Source organism: Anser brachyrhynchus (assembly GCF_964034855.1).
Source record: "Anser brachyrhynchus genome assembly, chromosome: 5".
NCBI classification, from domain to species: domain Eukaryota; kingdom Metazoa; phylum Chordata; class Aves; order Anseriformes; family Anatidae; genus Anser; species Anser brachyrhynchus.
In genome coordinates, this window is record NC_137699.1 from 36587317 (window position 1) to 36606923 (window position 19607).

A 19607-nucleotide genomic window follows, 5' to 3' on the forward strand; every position below is an offset into this window, starting at 1 on the left:
CACAAGAGCATGCGAGTGTTCCCTTTTCAAGGAAAGGCGGGCAGATGGGTTCAATTTGATGATGGGTATTCATTTATCTGCTTGGAAGTAGTTCACAGTGCTAGCTAATCAGAACTATCATTGGTATTTACCTCCAACTGTCAAAGCAGTACACAATTGCACAGCAGACAGCAGTAGAGGAGGTTCAGGTTCTTCACATGGGAATAGAAGAATCCGAGAAGGATGCTGCTTATGAAACTGCAGGATGAAACACCGTACTCCCGTTGGAAGAGATGAAAGGCAGCTTGTACGCTTGTTTATATTACCATTCTAAAATGCATGTTCCTTCCTTCAAATATAAATTAGGTTAGAAGACTAAACTGTAGGAGACGCCAATGAATTTCAGCTCTTTTCTGAGTGCTTAAGCAACTCCATCAATTTTTCATACATTCTTGCTGGCTGCATGAGAACAAGAGAAGAATTTTTCTTGGAGAACATTCAGCCTAATGCTGTTTTATGTGACATCTCTGAGGAAAACAGCAGAAAACAATCTGAGAAGTCTTCCATAAAGGAAACCAATGAGAAATAGCAGTGAAATGTTTAATGCCTGTAATTTATTGTATACATACTCTGCAAAACTTTTATATGCATTTGGTGTGTGCAAAAGTATACACTTTCTTGACAGCACCAGAAAACAGTTATGCTATGTACGTTTTTAAACCTGATTTGTCACATTGTGTAAAAAGACATTGTGCACAACTGATATCCCCAAAGAAAACCATTGGCTAAAACTAGAAGCACCCTTATTTACACACTAACACTTTAATATTGCATCACACCCACTCACCAAAATAAATAGAAGTACATTCATCACAACTTAAACACCAGTATCTGCATATATTTATTTTCTTTCTGACATGTTTTGGTCTCCAGAAATACGCACGCTATATCTAGAAATATGCATCAGCTACTAGATTATGTTACAAAATGCAAAAAAAATAGAAAATTAGTTTTCCTGGACAATATTTTGGGCTTTACACAAAAATAAATCCAGATTTCCATAGAGATCTCATATACTTCTTGAAAGATTTTTATTTTTTATGCACAGCACAGAGTTGCACAATAAGGCTTCCTGTGATATGCAAAACCCTGGCCTCCAAAAAGACCGCTGTAAAGTGAAACACAGCTCAAATGTAAATACAAGACATTTTCAAAAAGTAGTCATCAATAGAAAGTGCCCTTCATTTGATTTAGCGTTATCAGTAAAGAAGTAGCTATTGTAACTGTGCAATCAAAGCCAGACCTGGAAGGGTTTTATGCAAAGTATGTCACCATTTCACACGATCAAGTTTAAGGATATAGAATCTGAGATAGCAGAAACTGACCAACCTTTTTATACTCCTACATTCATTATCTTTTGACACAATTTAGTATAAAAGGCACATTGTCGAACAGTGAATTAAAATCTAAAAACCAAACCAGAATTTCATTACATACAATTAAATCATTAGCTTAACATCAGATCCTCATAAACCAATATAAGCATTCTTTCAGTTTTTCTTAACTTCAAATTCTGATGCACTTTGGATGAGTACCGAAGTACTCATTAGATTAATAATATTAATCTGGAAATCAGCAAACATATTTTTGGATACAAGGTCCTTCCTAGACGATTTACAAATATGCAGCAAATGCAAACATTAAAACCCAAACATTGTACAAAATTTGAAAAGCATTAGTATCCCATGCCAATTATGAGAAAGTACTTCTTGATTGTAAAATTACAAATGTGTCCTTAAATAATTTTTCATATGAAAAACAAAATTAAGCAATTGTTTTTGTGCGAAGAAAAGTTATTCAGTGTCTTAGGGAGGCTGGCAGAGCAGAGTACATTCCAGTCACCATCTAAAAGACCAATGACAAAGTGCTTTACAGATTAAGAAATTTAACTGTGTACAAAATGATGAAATAATCAGGATTTATTTAACCTATCTTTATCTGAAATGCAGATTTAATTCCAAACTGAACCAATTTTGAATCAATATGGTTCTTTTGCTTCATACAAGACATTTTTTCCAACCAGGCAGGAAATTGCTTGCAACTGATAGAGTTGTCTGGGTTGACAGACCTAGAGCCTTTCTCCAGCTAAAAAGAATAATAATAATAAAAAAGCACAAAACAAACAAACAAAAAAAAAGCAAAAAACAAAGACACCACAACAAAAAACAAACCACAACTTGATGATGGTCCCAGAGGTCATTGCCACGTTTGGGTAATTCTAGGAGCTACAACAGGAAATTTCAGATGGTCCCATTAAGCAGAGTGAATACAACACGCTTTTAGACAAGCACTGAGATTACACTATCTTGAATGGTCTCAAGTGTATACACTGAGAACCGATTTGTGTTAGAGACTTAAAAATACAGAGGAGCAATGATGGTTATCATCTGGGCTCCCTGACAGCTAATACTGAATTAGTTTATAGAATACATCCCAATAGCTTATGTCAGTGTTTTGCTAAGGCAGTGAAATGCTACACCATCAACAGAAAATGTCTTAAAAAGGCAAATTGTTTTTTCTCTCATTAAGAGTCAGATGTGTAAACTTCAGCAGCTTCCAAGATCGTTCCTTATGGGTTGCTGTCTGAACTCTTTCCAGGAAGAACACTTAAACAGCGCTCTGGCAGGAAAGGTTCCTTCACTGTATTTCTACTCAGTGATTTTTCCTTTTTATTTCTTTTTTTTTTTTCCCCCAACATATGCCCCAAACCCTTTTCATACTTTTCTAAATACTTCGAGTATTACAACATAGCCTCAGCAGCTAAAGCCGGAGGTCTTTATCAATGAAGTCTTGGAGCTTGAGGCAAAGCTGAGTGGTGATACTGGTGAGCTTTGGAAGGGCAACCATGGGAATCAAAGTAGCTGCAACATCAGGTTTAAGCTTCAGACTCTCAAATACAACCCTTATTGACTTAAATGAAGCCAGTGTTGATAGTAAACAAATTCAGTTACAGTCTTTAAGTGCATAGCTAGAAATAATGTGCAAATATGGGCATTAGGTAACAGAACCAACTCTCCTGACATGCATTTTAGATTTTTGGCTTGATTAAATTACTCAGAAGTACTCACTAGTTAATATGAAGTTATTAATTCTAGAGAGCTGAAAATACTTTGGAAGTGTGCTTTTCAAATAGCAAACCTGATTAGATAAATAACTGCTCCACATTTCAGATCACTGAACACACCTGATGCTTAATGCAAGAAAAAAACACAAGCACTGCACACAACTTGTAAAAGCAGCAGCAGCTGTTAGACAAATGTAAAGATTGACAGGGAAGGAAGGGAACTCCCAAGCATGTGCTTGAGCACAAAAGCACAGGTTACATACAAACACTAGAAATTCCTATTTTCGGGATGTGTATTTATCATACTGAATTTGATTGGCATTGAAATTCCAGACACAGCAAAAGCCAGCCTAACCTTTGGGTTGCAACCATAACTGTGCAATTTTTGCAAGTGATGTGCACTTTCCTGTTCAGAAATAAGAGGGTGCTAGTTTAGTTATTGTTTATGGGTAATCAGAAAGTATAAAGCACTTTATTGCTTTGAACATTTGTGGCAATGGCTGAATTTACACCCAAGCTGCTTCTGTACAGAAGATAATGTTTCAATACTTCGAGGCTCAACTCAGGAGACAAAGCAGGATATAAAGCAGTTTCTCTACATCTCAAAAAAAAATCAGGGAACAAGAATGCTATTCCTTACTTTCAAGTGAATGCAAAATTGGTTTACTTGTATATGGGCCCACACAGTTCCAAGTCAGTGCATAGCTAGTCAATATTTCTGCTGGCATCTTGAACTGATTTAATCAATGGAAATTAATTTTCTTCTACTTAATAATATGCATTAGTGCATTAATTTCTTCATAGAAAAAAATCAACCCTGGCAGTATTAAAAATAAATATCTTATTTAAGTCAAACTAAAGCCTTTATTTTTCAGTTCTTTCATCCCTTTAACATATTCTTTTGCCCTCTAACAAGCAAATGGAAACTGAAGTAGAATAAGAGGAGATGTATGGAGGCAGAGGGTAGCACAAAAATGAAAGAAGTCAACACCGTAAGTCAGTTAACGTGTCCTCAGCTTCTTAGACTGTCTCTTGCGTTTTAATTCTTCCTCTTCCCGTCTCAATTCTTCTAGGTCTTCCTGAACACCGAGTCTCAAGCTGCCAAATAAGTTGAAAGCCTTTACAAACTGCTACTCAAGAAACATGCAATTTGTCTTCTCCCCCAAGAAAAGAAATCCTAAATTACAGCTGATTTGAGCAACAAAGATTTAGATCAGTTCAACAATTTTAAGTTTTCTTCAATTATGGCAAGATTACAGTTTAAGAAGAGAAAAAATATACCCCCAAAAGTCTCATCATTAGAGCAGAATCAAATCTTTTGAGGGAAAATAATTTAAAGTTTTCTTTAAAGAAATGACCATTATGAAAAAAAAAGAAAACAGTTTTGCTAAGAAAGGTCGTTCTTTTTTGACAAGAAGCTGCTGAAACATCCATCAATTCTTGCCAAAGTAACTCTTACATGCAATTCATATCAGGACTGACTCAGATCAGCTTTTCTGAGGACCGCCTACACCTTTTTCATTGGCAAGACTGAGAGCGGATCCGTCAAACAAGCAATAGATTTTGTGGCAACTTCCTGACTTGAGGCATCTACCTGAATGACACTGCCTTACCCTCAGTCCAGCTAGCTGCCTGGACTCTGGGGAGCAGGCAGAGGGAAGAGATGCTGCTAAATAGAGCATGTTCTGGCTATGTCCTTGTGCAGTCCCTTCAACTTTCTAAAAGTCAGTATGTTGAAAGAGATACTGAAAACAGTATCTGCGGTCACTGACCTCCTCTTCAATGGATGATGACTGGATAGTCTTGCCGGTGTGATACCAGCAATGGGTGTCGCAGAGCTACTGTTTTGTGATCAGTCCCTGCCTGATTTGCAGGCCTACTCAGAGCATTTGTGCATCCACAGCTCAACGTGAAGCAGCAGATAAGGCAGTTTGCACCAAAATATATCAGGGTCAACTACATGACGATCTGTCATCGTTCAGCTGCTCTGGGGTAACTGCTCCAGAACAGGCTCTAAAAAGGATTTTATGCCTAAACAAGCAGAGGGAAGTCAATGAATTCCGGAAACTGCAGAATCCAGATTAAGAGAGCAAACAACAAGAATCTGTGCAATCAATCTCTGGCTTGAAGCATCATTTTCCATTTCAGCTTAGAATTTAGTAATTTTAGTGGGCTTGCTTGATTAGAAAAAAGCTCCTCATGTCAATGGTTAAACTTTTAACCAAACTCAGTGAAAAATAGCCAAGGATAGGAAACAGTTACACTGTTTTACTCAAATTCCTCATCTCTTCTTTTATGTTAGCACGTGTAGTTAAAAGTTAGCGAGGTACTAAGCTTTGCAAAACCTCATTCTAGGTCTTCAACGCAGAATTCAGTAAGCAGCAGTATCACTGTAAAATTTCAGTTATTTCTCCATTTAATAGACTACAGCTCTACATGAGCTGCAGCTATTTGTAAGAGTAGGAAGGAATAAGGACACTGACTATAACTTTAAAAAGATGCAAGTTTACAATACTTGAGGCACTCCATGAAAAATATAAAAAACTTAGAACGAAAAAAAAAATGTGACTGTAGATTTCCAGTATTTTCCATTACCTATAAAAAACCTTCCATAACATTTACAAAACTTTGGTAAGGGCACTGCAGACATCTTCTACCAGGCATGGAAAAAAAACCAAAAAGGATCAGTTCTTGAATGCCACGTTTTGTAATAGCTATTTAAGAATTGCACAGGTCTAAAGGCCAAAACCAATAAGAAAGCCTAGTCTTCATTTTTGAAATCGCTGATTACAGACGTGTGTCAGAGCATTCTTTATATATGCATGTGCACACAAACCACAGATGTATATAGATCAAGACACAAATCTTTTTCCAGTCCTCAAAAACTAGCAAAAAAACATGTTTGGGACAAATTGAAGGGTTTGTCATTTCAGTCAGAATTCAAAGTATTTGCAGGAAGACTTTTTGGACTAAGTTGGTAAAATTTCTACTAGCAAAGTTTGCGATGCATTGAATGCATAGAATGAACATACAGAACTTTTTAATGTACCCAGTATTCCACTGGCACTCTGGTTGGCTGAGCTTCATCTTTTACCTAAGCTTTCCTATCAAAAATGTAATGACTTACTTGCCTCCATTATAAAAAAGCAGCAAATATCCCCATGACTCAGAAAATAAACAAATCTCCCAATTTCTATTTTAATTTAAATCCAAGCATACCTCCTAGCTTCTTCTTTCTGTTGCTCTCTCCAGCTGCTCTCCATATAACGTAAGGCATAATCACTTTCATCTTTATATCTGGAAATTACACATCAGTGTTTAGCACACAGAAAAACACCATCATGTACAGTTCAGTTATGAATTCGCATCCTTTTAGAAAGAAAAATTACCTTGCCACATATGGTTACATTAACAGTTTGAAAGAATCTAACTTAGAAGTCTTTAGAATGCTTGCTTTCTTATACCTTAGTCAGACACGAGGAAAGTATTTAAATAAGCCACAGTCTTCTTTTTCCAACAGTTCCTAGACATACAAATACGCCACCTTAGATCCTCTTAGAGAACTGTTAACACTGTTGCATTTACCAGTTCATATCCAGGCAGCTATGTTCATGAATTCTCAAATACCGACTGCCATAGGAAGCATTTTAACACCTTATGATAGGAAGGAGTTACTATGGATTAGGTAGGAGAGAAGATGAAGAAGCCATGTTGTTCATAAATTACGTCCTGCTTGCATCAAATATTATTGCTCCCCAAATATTATTGCCCCAACATGGCAAGCAGTGTAAAAAGTCAAAATCCCTTCTGCACAGAAGGGGCTCTAATGCTCATTAAATTTCTGCAATGCAAAAAAAACATTTTTTGATCTCAGCACTTCACTTATTTCCAAAGCTTTTATTCATTGAACTATATTCATCTTGTTCTGTTATTTGCTTTGCAATAGCTTAAAATTTACATTTCTCGTACCTTTTCCGGTCATATCCAAATATCTCCCGAATATGCTTTGATATTTCTTCTTGGGGTTCGCCTTCATCTTCAATGAAATCATCCATTTCAGAGTCGTATTCATCGTCATCATCATCATCATCTATTTGTCTTTTGTAACCAATAGGTGGTCTCCCAATACCTTAATGACAAGGGAATAAAAAAAAAAGATGAATTAATATTAACATACCATTACTTTAACAGTACTTCTCCTTGCTGTACTTTGGCATTTTGTTAGCTCTGGGCTTCAACGCAGAAAACTTCTGCCTCAAGCTAATTAGCAATTCTCAAATTCACTGAAAGGAAGTACTTCCTCTGTGCTGTGCTGTAGAAGATTACTTATCAGTATCATCAACTGCATCCTGAGCAAACAACCAGACAGAAGTCTATGTTCTTGGTCAGGGTTTTCTGGTACTAATTGCTAGAGCCCATACTCCTTGCTCCTGCTCAGAAATAAATTTTTGTAATTACTCATTCATAAGGTGAATTTCCCCAAGCACTCAACTAAAAGTCACAGGTATGCTGTGTTGTTTCAGTTTTCATGTGCTGCTTTAAGCATCTGTTATTTAAATTATCTTATTTACTAAGTTATTAAAGGCTAAGAATAATTGAACAATGCAGGAAGTGAATCCTTTTATTCTTTTCCTTTAAAACCATCCATATCCCACCATCCATCACAGGTTGCTTAGCTTTCTTTCATCAAGACCTTACAGCCCAGGCACTCCTTTCAAGGAATATGAGAAGGGGTGAAAACAGGAAGTTTCAAAGCAGAAAAAAGTATTCCACTGTTAAATACACTCTTTAAAAGACAAATGTGTTATTTTGTGCAAGTCTTCCTAATTGCATCTACAACTGTCAAAGACCTCCACTGACCTCAACTCAGACTTATCAAAAACATGGAACAAATAACAAAAGTTAAAAAACTTATTTGCTACAGAACTTCATACCTTGTGAACGAAACACGGGTCTATGCCCCTGCAGAGGTCTCATTCCATTTATCTGTCCATTGCTAGGCCTTGTGACTAGGTTTTTAGAAGAAATTGTTTCCGACACAACAGTACACTTAGGCTTTACAGCTGTACCCAAGCCTGGTCGCCCAGGTGCTGGGTTTGGGCTGACTCCTGGCCTTCCTGGTCCTGTTCCCGAGCTGCTGCCTGGGCGCCCAGGTCCCATGCTGGGGCTGACCCCCGGCCTTCCTGGTCCGGTGCCCAAGCCACTGCCTGGCCGCCCAGGTCCCATGCTGGGGCCGACTCCCGGCCTTCCTGGTCCTGTTCCTGTGCCGCTGCCTGGCCGCCCAGGTCCTGTGTTTGTGCTGCTGCCCGGCCTTCCTGGCCCACTGCCCGAGCTGCCGCCTGGCCGTCCCAGTCCAGCACCTGAGCTGCTCCCTGGTCGCCCAAGGGCCACGCCTGAGCTGCCACCCGGCCTTCCAGGTCCCATGCCTGAGCTGCCACTTGGCCTTCCCGGTCCCATGCCTGAGCTGCCACCCGGCCTTCCCGGTCCTGCAGCTGAGCTGCTGCCCAGCTGCCGCGGTCCTGGGCTTGAACCACTCCCTGGCCTTCCCGGTCCCACACCAGAATTGCTGCCTGATCGTCCGAGGCCTGCACTTGAACCGCCACCTGGATGCCCAGGTCCTCCTTTTCCTAAGCTGCTGCTGGCTCGCTTTGCATTGGAGTTGACTTCGTGTTGGAGGGCTGCGGCATTTCCCATTTTCGTGTGGGCAGGCCTTTTCAGGCTGGATTCTTTAGCAGCGGGTAGCCTCTGAGCCCCGTTGGCCACTGGTTTAGAGGATTGTACAGGAAAGCTTGAGCCAGACTTTCCTACACCATTGACAGGTAATTTACTATGACTGCTACCAGTAGAGCTTTTTAAGGAACCGTTCTGAGAGGTTTTTACTTTTTCCATTTGACTTGGTCTGGAAGATGATGACCGGGAGTGTTTTTCAGTCAATGCTGGTGCTTTGGATTTCTTATCAGTACCGCTCATAGAAGAAAGGCTGCCTTTTGGAGAGGAATGTTTATCTACTGAGCTTTTGCTAAGTTTTGCATTTCCACATTCTTTCAGAGAAGTCACTTTTTTTGAAGAACCGGATATTCCCGTATTCTTAATCTCCTTCTCATTTTTCTTTTTCTGCATTTCTACTCTTTTATTTTTGCGTTCCAAATACTCCCTCTCTCTCAATTCTTCTGCTGTTCTGGGTCTTTCTTCTATCTTTTTCACTACTTTTATTTCTACCGGTTCATATTGTTTTTTTTCAGCAAGTCTCAGAAGATCTGTAAAGTTTAGAGGTGCTGGTGCACTTTTGGGAGGTGCCTTTGGTTTTAGAGCAGCTTTGGATGGTTTCTCATCATATTCTTCTTGCTCCTGCTCAGATTCTGTTTGAGCATATTCAAGTTGCTCAGCTTCATCTTCTGTTGGATACTCAGCCCCTGGAGCCTGAGCAACATTCTCACAAGTCCTCCTCTTTTTAGACTTCTCTTCAACAGGAACGCCATTATAGCCATAAAAGTTATCCTTCGTTCGTGAGGCCATAGCTCTTGCCTTCCTGTCATGTTTCAGTTCAATACGTCTAGCCAAGAGTTGTTCTTTCTTTCTTTTTTCTTCCAATGCTGTAAAAGAAAATCAGGAGAAAGTTAAGCAAAAGCACTACTTCTTATTTCAGTTTCTTCCCACTGATAAACCATTTAAGACAATAGCTTAAGGATTTCTGGCTAACAGCTATTCGCAACAGACCCGAAAGTGATCCAGGTCTGCCAACAGGGCAGCCTGATCCACCTGAATCAGGTACTTGCATAAACAAAAGTCAACAATTATGCCAACTACTGCTATTACAAAACTGGCTGACATGATTCAACAGAAGCCACTGTCAAATGCTATACAAACTAAGGAGAATTACTGTGTAAAAAGGTACAGGACATATGGGATCTCTGGTGAAAGGGAAGGAGTTCTGAGATTGAGTAAAAGAATTTTGAGTGTACAAAATTTAGTATCATATGTTTAAGTGAAGGTGGGGAAAGGGAGGGATGAATGACTATTGGGGTGTGGGAACAAGAACTGGAAAACAGGCTGAGGTGTAGGAGAGGGAGGGAAGCAGCCAGGCAGATGAGCAAGCTGCAGGTCACTGCATCTGTTCAGCAGTGCCTTGTGCACCATCTCCACAGCCTGCCCTATTTTCCTACTGAACTGTTTTAGCTATTTTCTGCATGAGTACGCTCTTTATCTTAAGTGTCTTGTGTGTGATCTACTGACAAAATTCATGCTGAACTAGCTGGTGAATAAAATGAGATCTGAGGGCTATGTACTAGAGAGACCAATGGCATGGATGGGGGCAAAATACCAGAAAGACCTGGGAAAAGGGGGTTTCCTGAGCATCACTTCCTAGAAACTGGATTGGGCTACTCATGCTGCATTTTATACGGGTTCCTGTAAAGGCACCATGCCCTGCCTATGTTATTTTATTTGTCAATGGCCATGACTGTACACTGTGAGTACAACTGTGTTTCATGCTCAGTCTTGCTTCTGGCTGGACCTGGCAGCAGGGATAAGGAGCTGGCTGGCTTACAACTGGCCCAGGAGAGAAAGACAGTCCTGGGCCACCCTGTCCATCAGACTTGGTTATAATAACAGTGGGAAAAAAAAACATGGCTTAGATAAAGCTTTTGCCACGCCAATTTAAAAATCCGGGCTTTATCAAGAGAGCAGATTAAGGCAACAACATCAAAAACTCTTACCAGGTTTTGACACAAAAACAACATTTCAAAGTAATGTTAACAAAAATTCAGGATGCTTTCCTGAAATCTCTCTCCACCTTAATTACTTCTTGGTCTCCACCAGTAAATGCCAGTGTAGCTGATTAACATTTAAGTCCTTTGGAAAGCATGCAAACATCCCTGGCCCTAACTTTTCCACTGGCTATCCCTCAGCATCAGCAGTTACACGCATGAATTCCAAAAGCAAATGTAAAACCCTATTTGCAAGAGCCCTGAATAGGGTCAAAGTCTCAAAGAGTCAATGAAAGTCTTCCACAGGATATATTTTGGGCTGCTTCAGCAGTTACCTTTTTTTCTTTTTTCTTCTTCCTTCCGTCTGAGAAATGCTTGCACTGCTGCAGACTCAACACCCTTGACTTTTGGAACCTTTTTGGGAGGACCAACAGCCAAACTGTATCTTTTCTGCAAAGAACAAATAAGCATGTCAGAAATGTTGAGGTGTACAATTTTTCTGAAACTGAGGAGTTTAGTAACAGTCTCATGCTTTACTTTAAGCGTAGAGATGCTACAGAATACTAAACACTGGATTTCCAATGAAGCTGACAGAGCACTCAGCTTCAAAAAGAAGAAACAAGGAGCCAGATGTCAGGTAGGAAAACCGAGAGAAACGAGTAAAATGCATCAGACTGAGAAGGAATGCAATAGCTGCATCAGTGATGGAGTAGGATTATTTCAGTTCAGCCTCAGTCTCTGACCAAGCCACAAACAAAAGCAGAGTACAGCCCAGGCTGCCAGTCTGTTCAGTTCGCAGGTCCACGAGGCCCTTCAGCTTTTCCATAGATGCTCATTTCAGTTTCAGGCTGTCTTACTCAGTAAAAATAAGCCAATAAGCTCAAATAAGGACATTAGCCCAGAAGTAAGCTAGAATTGACTTCACTAGCATAATTAGCAGATTGATCTAAAACCAGTGATACTAGTTTCAGTTCCTGCCGCAGTGGTCTTAACTTGGCTCCTTGGCTGCTGCATGCCAAGGAGCTGCAGCACCTCGTGATGCACAGAACAGCTGCCCTGTTACAACACGGGCAGTTTGGCCACGTTGCACTCGGCTGCACTTCTCGCTCGAGATCACCAGCTGAGACCAGGACACGGCTGCCGCTTCTCACCTGGCAGGCACACCACTTGCTGGCTCATTTCGTCCTGAAAAGAAGCAGCAGGTTTTGATATGACGTCCTTTTGCTTGGAAGTAGAAACGATAAGTAGAGCTGTTTGCTTCCAAGAACACCCTATGAAAGCCCTACAGACACAGGGCTGGTGTGGCGAGCCCCACAGACAGGGCTGCACAGCACACCGTGCCTAGGTGCCTGGCAGTGCTGCGCACCTCGGGGCTCTCGGCATCTGAATGGACACAGGATCCGCGCTGTCCCTTTTCTCCTTCTGTTACCTCCCATAAATTGTATTTTTAATCCATACATTAAAGTCCAAGTGCCACCCTTACTGGGAGCTGTAACCAACACTTGCACTAGTGCAGCTGCACCACTCAGACATGCCCTTCCACAGGCATACCGACCACCAGGCTGAGCTTTAGAATGATAAATGGGAAGGAAAAGACTTGGTACATCTCCCCACAAACTGGAGAAGAAAAAGCAACAAGACATACACTCGCCAAGATAAATACGATAGATACCAGTTAAATCTAGAAGCAGGTAGAAAGCAGAATAAATTCAGAAAAGAACTATTTGAGCTTTTATTCCTGTTTATTTTTTGTTTGTTTTGATTTGGTAGCAAGCCGATTATAAGCCCAGACAAGACCTACATGGTAAATTAAGCCTTATGAAGCCTTGTACAGAATTATGAAAGTTAACAAAGACATGAAAATATCTAGCGAAGATAGATACATGATCCAAGTATTTAAAGGACAATAAGCTGGCAAGCAAGTATAGCACAACTTTCTGTAGGTTTCAGTAACATACAATGAAAGCCTTAGGTCTAAACTGATTCATTGAAACAGCACCAACTGAAGAGACACTCGGATTACCCGATGTTACAGTATGTAACGCCATGTATTACCTTGTGTATACAGATACTATGAAGCAAGGTTCAGAGACTTTTAAATGCAGCCAAAACTGGCTCCAAAAAGGGCAGCTGCAATACCAGCTGTCTAGAGGCATCTTTACTAATTTCCAAGGGACTAAAACTCTGAAGCTACAGCATCCTTCTACACATTGCAGTACTGTACCCTGACATCTTTCCTCAGCGCATCAATGAGCTACTACAACCAAACTCGGTTACTGAAACTCCTCTATGCACAAGACCGTTTGCCACAACCTGGGAACTGATTTGGGAAACCCGTATCACTCCAGAAGCTTCAGCTGTGAACAATTTTGGTTACTTTTGATCAAAATCGTTAGAATCAATGATGACAGCTAGGACCAGTTAAAGGATAAGCAGATGGACGGAGCTGGGCCCCTCTTTTTCAAGGGAAGCCGAGTCACTCCCCCTCCCAGCCCCATTTCTTCCATGCTGTTTACCACAAGTATCCTGAAGACCTCACGTTTCAGGAGACCTCAGCTGTACTGCAGTACTTCCTCTCAATTTCTGCTCATGTTACCCTTGACTCTGTGGCCTGAAGTAATCCAGCATGCACAGTCTAAATTGGAACAGATAGAGAGGCAAAGCAATCCCCACATCATCAGGGAAAATCCTTTCTCAAGGAAATCGAAGCAAATCAGTGCCTTTGGAACAACTGAAGGTACTCTGTAGTATACTGATGTTTGGCATAAATCAGTGTTGTACTAAGTTAAACATGGCATGTTTCACAATTGGTAATTTCATTTGGTAAAAGTTGGTTTAATTATTCAACTTGTACAGTTTTTAAATACAACAACGAAAGGATTTTCTAAAGCAGTTTTAGGCAGAAGGAGCACTTTTGAAAACTGCTAGACAGCAGGGACTAACGTAGATTGATCTATCCCATTAGGAAGCTTTATAAAGAATTAAAGTGATGGGGAAGCAGTTTTCAGGCTTTGTTTTGCTGCACTACACCCAACAGTCCTACCCAGGAGCAGGTTTGTGAAGCAGCCTGACAGACACGCTGTTTGCTCACTGCCACTAATGTGAGAAATTGTGCAAAATTCAAGATTTGAAGTCTTCCTGGCAGCAGCATTTCTTAATATTGACTAACAGCTGAAACCACAGCTAAGCATTTCATAAATGAGTACAGAAAGCTCTGTACCATGAATCACCACTGCTGTTGACACACGTTGTGCACTTTCAATTAAAAACGCGTACGATAACCTGCTTAAGTTAGTCTTTCTAAAAGCACTGAAACATGCACGTGCTCCACAGTCACCGATAAAATACCCAACTTTTAATGCAAATGAACATGCATCAGACTCCAGGTACAAGTGCCCGACTAAGTCAGGGCACGTCACTATATCAGCAGCCAGGCAGCGGCAGCTGCACTACCTGGCTTTGTTATCACCGAGGTGGTTAAGTAACAGGGAAACAAACATTTAGCCCTAGAAGAGAGCAGGTCAAGCTATCCCAGAACAGCACCCTTCTCAAATTGCAAACAGCGATTAATTCTCCAGGTAGCACCTGCAACAGCTCCCGATTGCTGAGACAAAACGGGCCCTGCTTTATCCAAAGAATAAAGGGAAGGCTGCAGAAAAGCCTTTCTTCAACTGTGTCCCCTCAAGAAATACAGCCTCTTCCCATCAGTGAATGGTACTCCTGGAGGAGCTCTCCTCTGAGGTTTCTTGTTTCCCTTTACCTGTGTGCACCCTGCCATGACTCCCCACCTACCCTGTCAGAACTAGCACCCAGCCAGCGATGCCTGCCTCTGAACCAAGCCCTGCAAGACACAAGTGACAGATCCTGCACCATCCCATTTTGTCGTACAGCGCCTGCACATGCCAGTGGCTCTGCTCCACGCCTGCACAGCTGAGCTGAAGGCAATCCCCACTTGTGCTACTAAGGACAGGCAGCTTGCACAGATTGTCTCACGCATTCTTTACACTGGCAAGTTCAACACAGCCCTTGTGAACACAGCTCAGGTGAAGCCCCCCACACCCATGTTTGCTGCTCCCCGCTGAGCAGTCCGCTCCTGGCCTGCGTTTGGATGGCCACCGCCTCTGCTCTGCGGACCTTAGCTCGCTCTGCAGCTGTTGTCTCCTGGCACGCACACGTCTGTAAAATGCTTTCCCAACTACCACTATGAACACCGAGTTATGACAGTCAATGGCAGTTACCAAGCATGCTTCAATTTGTATCATTCCCTGCAGGTTGTAACCACCTTTATAAATGCTGAAAGATAAGAGTCAGCTGTTCTCATCTCTCAAAACCCACTTAACAAGGTCACCAATTGTATGAAAAAGTGTAAAAAAAAAAAAAGTAAAGTCACTTGAAGATTTTGCAACTGCTGTCACAAGACCTAAGCTGAACCATTAACTGAAAAAAAAAAAACAGTTTTCTTCTGTTGAATATTGCTTCACGCAGGAAGAAGGCATACTTTGTTCTTTCCTTCATGCAGTGTATTGTGGTCCCCATTCATTTATGCAAAAAGAGATTAGGAATAGGAAAAACTCAGAGTTTTACACCTTTTAGTCAGTGTTTGTAAGAGCCTGGAACTTAACCATCAAGTCCAGTTGTTAAATAAAAGCCCTCTTCAACCCCTTGCCAGCTTTACTACAGATCTTGCTGTCCTCGTGGGCGCTGATATAGCGCACGAAGCATTGCCAGGCCCTGTTTTGAGACAGGTTTTAGCCACACGATAAGTGTTTGCAGATCAAACAGGAGCCCGATTCCACAACTGCGACCCGTGCTTCACAGCTACCCTTCCTCTAACTCTCGAAGGGCTCCTCCTGCCTGGAGGCAAGTGTTCAGTAGTTTGTAAATTACAGTGTCATGGGAAAGCTCTGTAACAAGTTCTGGTCCTCTGAACAAACTTCTGGATTCTGCTGTGGTTTTTCTTCCCAAATACTTACAATGGCTGCACTTTTAAGGAAGTTTATTATAAGGAGAGAAATGCAAACCAAGTTTCCATAAGTGCATGTATCTGTCAATTTTAGTGGAGGTTATTTTGTAAGGATGCATGCTCCTGTGCATCAGTCTGACTTAAAGCCAGACTTCAGCCTGTGCTGACGTGGATGATGAGCTGTTTCAGTTTCACGGCACCTGTCTGTGGTTAAATCTGTTTCAGATTTCAAGTTCTGTCCACTGATACTCCCGCTGTGAAAAGGAACAGTGACCTAGGTGAGGTTGTTTCTAATAAATTATTAATGACTGCAGAATCGAGAAAATAAAAGGATGACTTGGTTCTTAAATATGCTTTGTCTGTTTTTAAGTAACTTATTTCATTTCATACTTTTAGAAGTATCTTCCATGAAGACCTCAAAGTGCTTCACCACATCAATTATGCCCCATAACAGCGTGTACCAATCTCACTGTGAAGAGAGGGGGTGCCCAGGCAGGATTTACATTGAACCGAGTTCAACAGTTGCAACTGGTATCATATCTAATCAAAGCCAGTCCACGCTGCAGGTCTAATGAACCACTGAACATAAGACAACAAGATACACACAATACTGAACCCCCCCCCCCCCCAAATGCTACATGAGAAAAAGAGACATTTTTCAACAACTGATTTAAAGATTATTGGTGACACATCATTAATACACTAGTTTAGATATGTACTGCTCTATTTAGAAACCCAACCTGATGCAATTAATAGGGCCCTGGAAGGTTCATTTCTTTCTAACCTATTTCCACTGGGAGATGAACAAGCAGAGCTGTTTTTACAAGGACATGATGCAATACTATCCCCCTTTTATGATACAGGACTATATTATTTCTTAGGAAGTAGAAGCAATAGAAAAACTCAGCTTACTTACATAACTTGTGTGTTACTCTTTTTCATTACAGTAAGCATGGAATATTTAATTCACTGCACTGTAAAGATTCTTTTAAACTCCTCAAAGGGAAATTCAGGGGATCTGCTGATTAATTAAGGCATCAACATTTCTGGAAAGCCATTAATATTACATACCTGTGAATTCTGTAATTTGTCTGTACAGTATTTTAATCAAAAAATATGTATGGCTACTTATATGCTTTTTACAGGAATGAATTTTATGCATTACTTTTACTCTAGTGGAGTGACTTAGATGTCAACAGATCAAAAAGCCTTCACAGGCCTTCTTTTGAAGCCCAACAGCTGCAGATAATCTCAAATAGTGCCAAGCACAGCTCCACTTTTGCTCGGAGACCAAGGTCATCTGATAGTTAGAAGCTGCACCACTAACATGCAAGAGAGGCAAGAAACCAACCCTGCTTCAGCTATGGATATAATTGCACTCCCTCTGCATGAGTTAATCAGGTAAATCCTAATCCTGCCTTTTCTAAAAGCAGTAACAAAACCCTCCTCACCCATTGCACAACGGGTAGGACTGCCTCCCCTAGCACAATATCTGGGATAGGGAGCATGGCAGATGTTTCATCAATTCATCATCGTAATTCATAACTATGTGACAGGAAAGAGTGGTGCAGCACCTAAGAACTGCAAGTGAAAACTAAAGAGGTTGAAATAAATTTTACTACAATCACCCAAAACCAGCTTTGTGAAACAAACACCTTGTTTTAAAAGTAATAAACCAGACATTTAAATACCTTACCATGTTTACGTAGTTGCTATTTTCCTATTTACGCTACAAATAACATCTCTATGTAGATTCAGAGGCAAACCTGATCAGACTAAATACAAAAGATGTTACAAATGTATACATTTACAAATGTATACAAAATGCATGTAAATGTATCAATTTTATGTATACAAAATATGTTTTATAAGATGTTTTAAAAACACAGCAGGATCTGATGAATTGTGTGTACCTACCATGTGGTTGGTCCACACCAGTGACCAGTCACAACACTGGTGAACATTAACAAAGTTTAAGTAGTGATACAGAGAGTCCAAGACAAACCTCGATCCCTGAGTGTCTGCTTCAGCAGCGTCAGACGTAAAGGCTACACTTTTACTCTTTTTCCCCACCTTTTATGCTAAAAGCCTCTACCTGCGCTCATTTACACTGCTTTAATCACAGAAGCACAGAACTCTGACGCCTGGTTAAAGAACACACAGGCCAAGCGTCTCCCTGGCTGGTGCCTGCCATAGGGCAATATTTGTCACGCACCTGAGCACACGCGGCTTACAGCTTGGTCCTGCCGAAGGAACGAGACCCGGGACGCCAGCGCACCAGAAGGCCCCCGGCCCTTCCTACAGCCAGCACGCGGGTGGTTCGCATCCCCGCCGCCGCGGTACCTCACGTTAAAGAGCGGCCTGCCGGAACGCCTGCCCCACAACCGCACCACAGCGAAGCCGGCAGCCGCTGCAGGCCGCCCCTCAGCACCGACGCCCACCCCAGCACGGCCCCGGCACCTGCCCCGCTCCGGCACGGCCCCCGGGGGGGCCTTCGCCGCCTGTCACCGGCCCCGCGCCCGGTGCCTCGGCCCCCCCGGAGGGAAGGGGACGGGAAGGGAAGGGCCCCCCGGCCCCGGCGCCCGTCCGTGCGCTCACCGGCACGGCGTTGAGGCCCTGCTGCTCCGAGGCCATGACGAGGATGTTGCGGAAATCCATGGCCGGGGCCGGAGCCGAGGCCGCCGCCGCTGCGCTCCCCTCAGCGCCCGCCCCGCCCCGCGCCGTTCGCTTCCGGCCGCCGCCGCCTCCCCCCCTTATGTCGCCTCGCCTCGCGCCGGCGTCACGGCCCGCGCGTCACTTCCGCCCTGACGTGCGCTGCGCCTCAGGAGCAGTGGCTCGGGGCGGGGGGAGCCGGGGCCGTCCCTCAGGCGGTGGTGGGGGCCCGGTGGGGCCGCCCTAGGGAGCGCGGAGGGGCGCCCCCCTTCTCCGAATGACCCCCCTGCCGCCTCGGTTCCTCTAAAAATAAACAAATAAAACAATAAAATTCCTCTGCTCCCGGCTGCTTCTCGTAGAAGCTGTCTTCTTTTAGTTCTGCTCTCTTTCGGCACAAATTCCTCTCTACCGTGACGTGTGCCACCAAGCCCGCAGCTGCCCGAGGCTCCTGCTCTCAGCTCTCCCCTTTCTGTTTCCCCTGCGCTGCTGACAGGGAGGAGGTTGGAAATTCTCCGTGCCTCCAACTTTTCATTTCTTCCTCCTCCTGTTGGTCTCAGTGGTGCTCCCACTTGCCTCAATACTATTTTGTAACACCCCGCTTTCAGTTCCTCCAGCTTTTGGCCTTTACCAGTCTCCCTCGTGGCTCTTCCCCGCTGTCACTTTACTTTTCCATATCTTAAATTACTTTCTGGGTGTCGCTTTGAGCCCCATAGCAGCTCTGTGTAAAGACACCCAGTGCCACCCTAAGCGAAGAGAGGAACGGGATGATTTGCCCCAGTGAGGCACTGCAGTGCTCAGCTCGTTGCTTTTGTACTTCCTGAGCCAGAGGAGGTCTGGAGCTGCTCCTGCAGGGCCTGCTCTGGTGGCTCTGTGTGGGGTCCACGCCCCTCATCTCCCACTGCCTTTGCTTTGCCACAGTCCCGGTTTAACCCCTCACCCTGGAAGAACATCTTTCTTCTCTCTCCCCTTTTTTTTTGACCCCAGTAAGAAACAGGCTGCGCTGCCTTTTTAATTGACTCAGACCTAGATTACATCTTCTGGTTTGCGCCCTCCTTATTTTATTGCTCTCTTTAAATTTTCATCTTAAGTATTGCTTTGGTTTAAGACCTTCTAGTCTGTCCTTCCTTAGAGGCAATGGTTTACCAATGTTTCTCACTTTTTCAGCACTCTGTTTTCCCCTGTG

At 42.6% G+C, this 19607-nt stretch overlaps 1 protein-coding gene across 2 annotated transcripts; it reads right to left on the reverse strand.

The window, feature by feature from the left end:
• Positions 1 to 576: 576 nt before the first annotated feature.
• Positions 577 to 18531, reverse strand: SPTY2D1 (SPT2 chromatin protein domain containing 1). Of its 2 annotated transcripts, XM_080595144.1 has the most exons (7): positions 18371 to 18531; positions 11145 to 11259; positions 8563 to 9696; positions 8038 to 8529; positions 7073 to 7232; positions 6323 to 6400; positions 577 to 4201 (listed from the first exon to the last, which is right to left on the reverse strand). In XM_080595144.1, exons 1-7 carry the CDS (start codon positions 18428 to 18430, stop codon positions 4105 to 4107), a joined length of 2136 nt encoding a protein of 711 aa, XP_080451270.1. In that variant the 5' UTR covers positions 18431 to 18531; the 3' UTR covers positions 577 to 4104. The 2 variants fall into 2 exon arrangements, with proteins under 2 accessions (XP_080451270.1, XP_080451269.1); XM_080595143.1 differs by having other exon boundaries at positions 8038 to 9696.
• Positions 18532 to 19607: the final 1076 nt, after the last annotated feature.

What these genes read in the sequence shown, in the direction of transcription:
- SPTY2D1 (XM_080595143.1), bottom strand. Translation starts at nt 18,430, where the DNA reads ATGGATTTCCGCAACATCCTCGTCATGGCCTCGGAGCAGCAGGGCCTC. An exon ending in AGGGCCTCAACGCCGTGCCG is followed by an intron (nt 11,260 to 18,370) that starts GTGAGCGCACGG and finishes TGTTCTTTGCAG; the next exon opens with AAAAGATACAGTTTGGCTGT. An exon ending in AGAAGAAAAAAGAAAAAAAG is followed by an intron (nt 9,697 to 11,144) that starts GTAACTGCTGAA and finishes TTTCTTTTACAG; the next exon opens with CATTGGAAGAAAAAAGAAAG.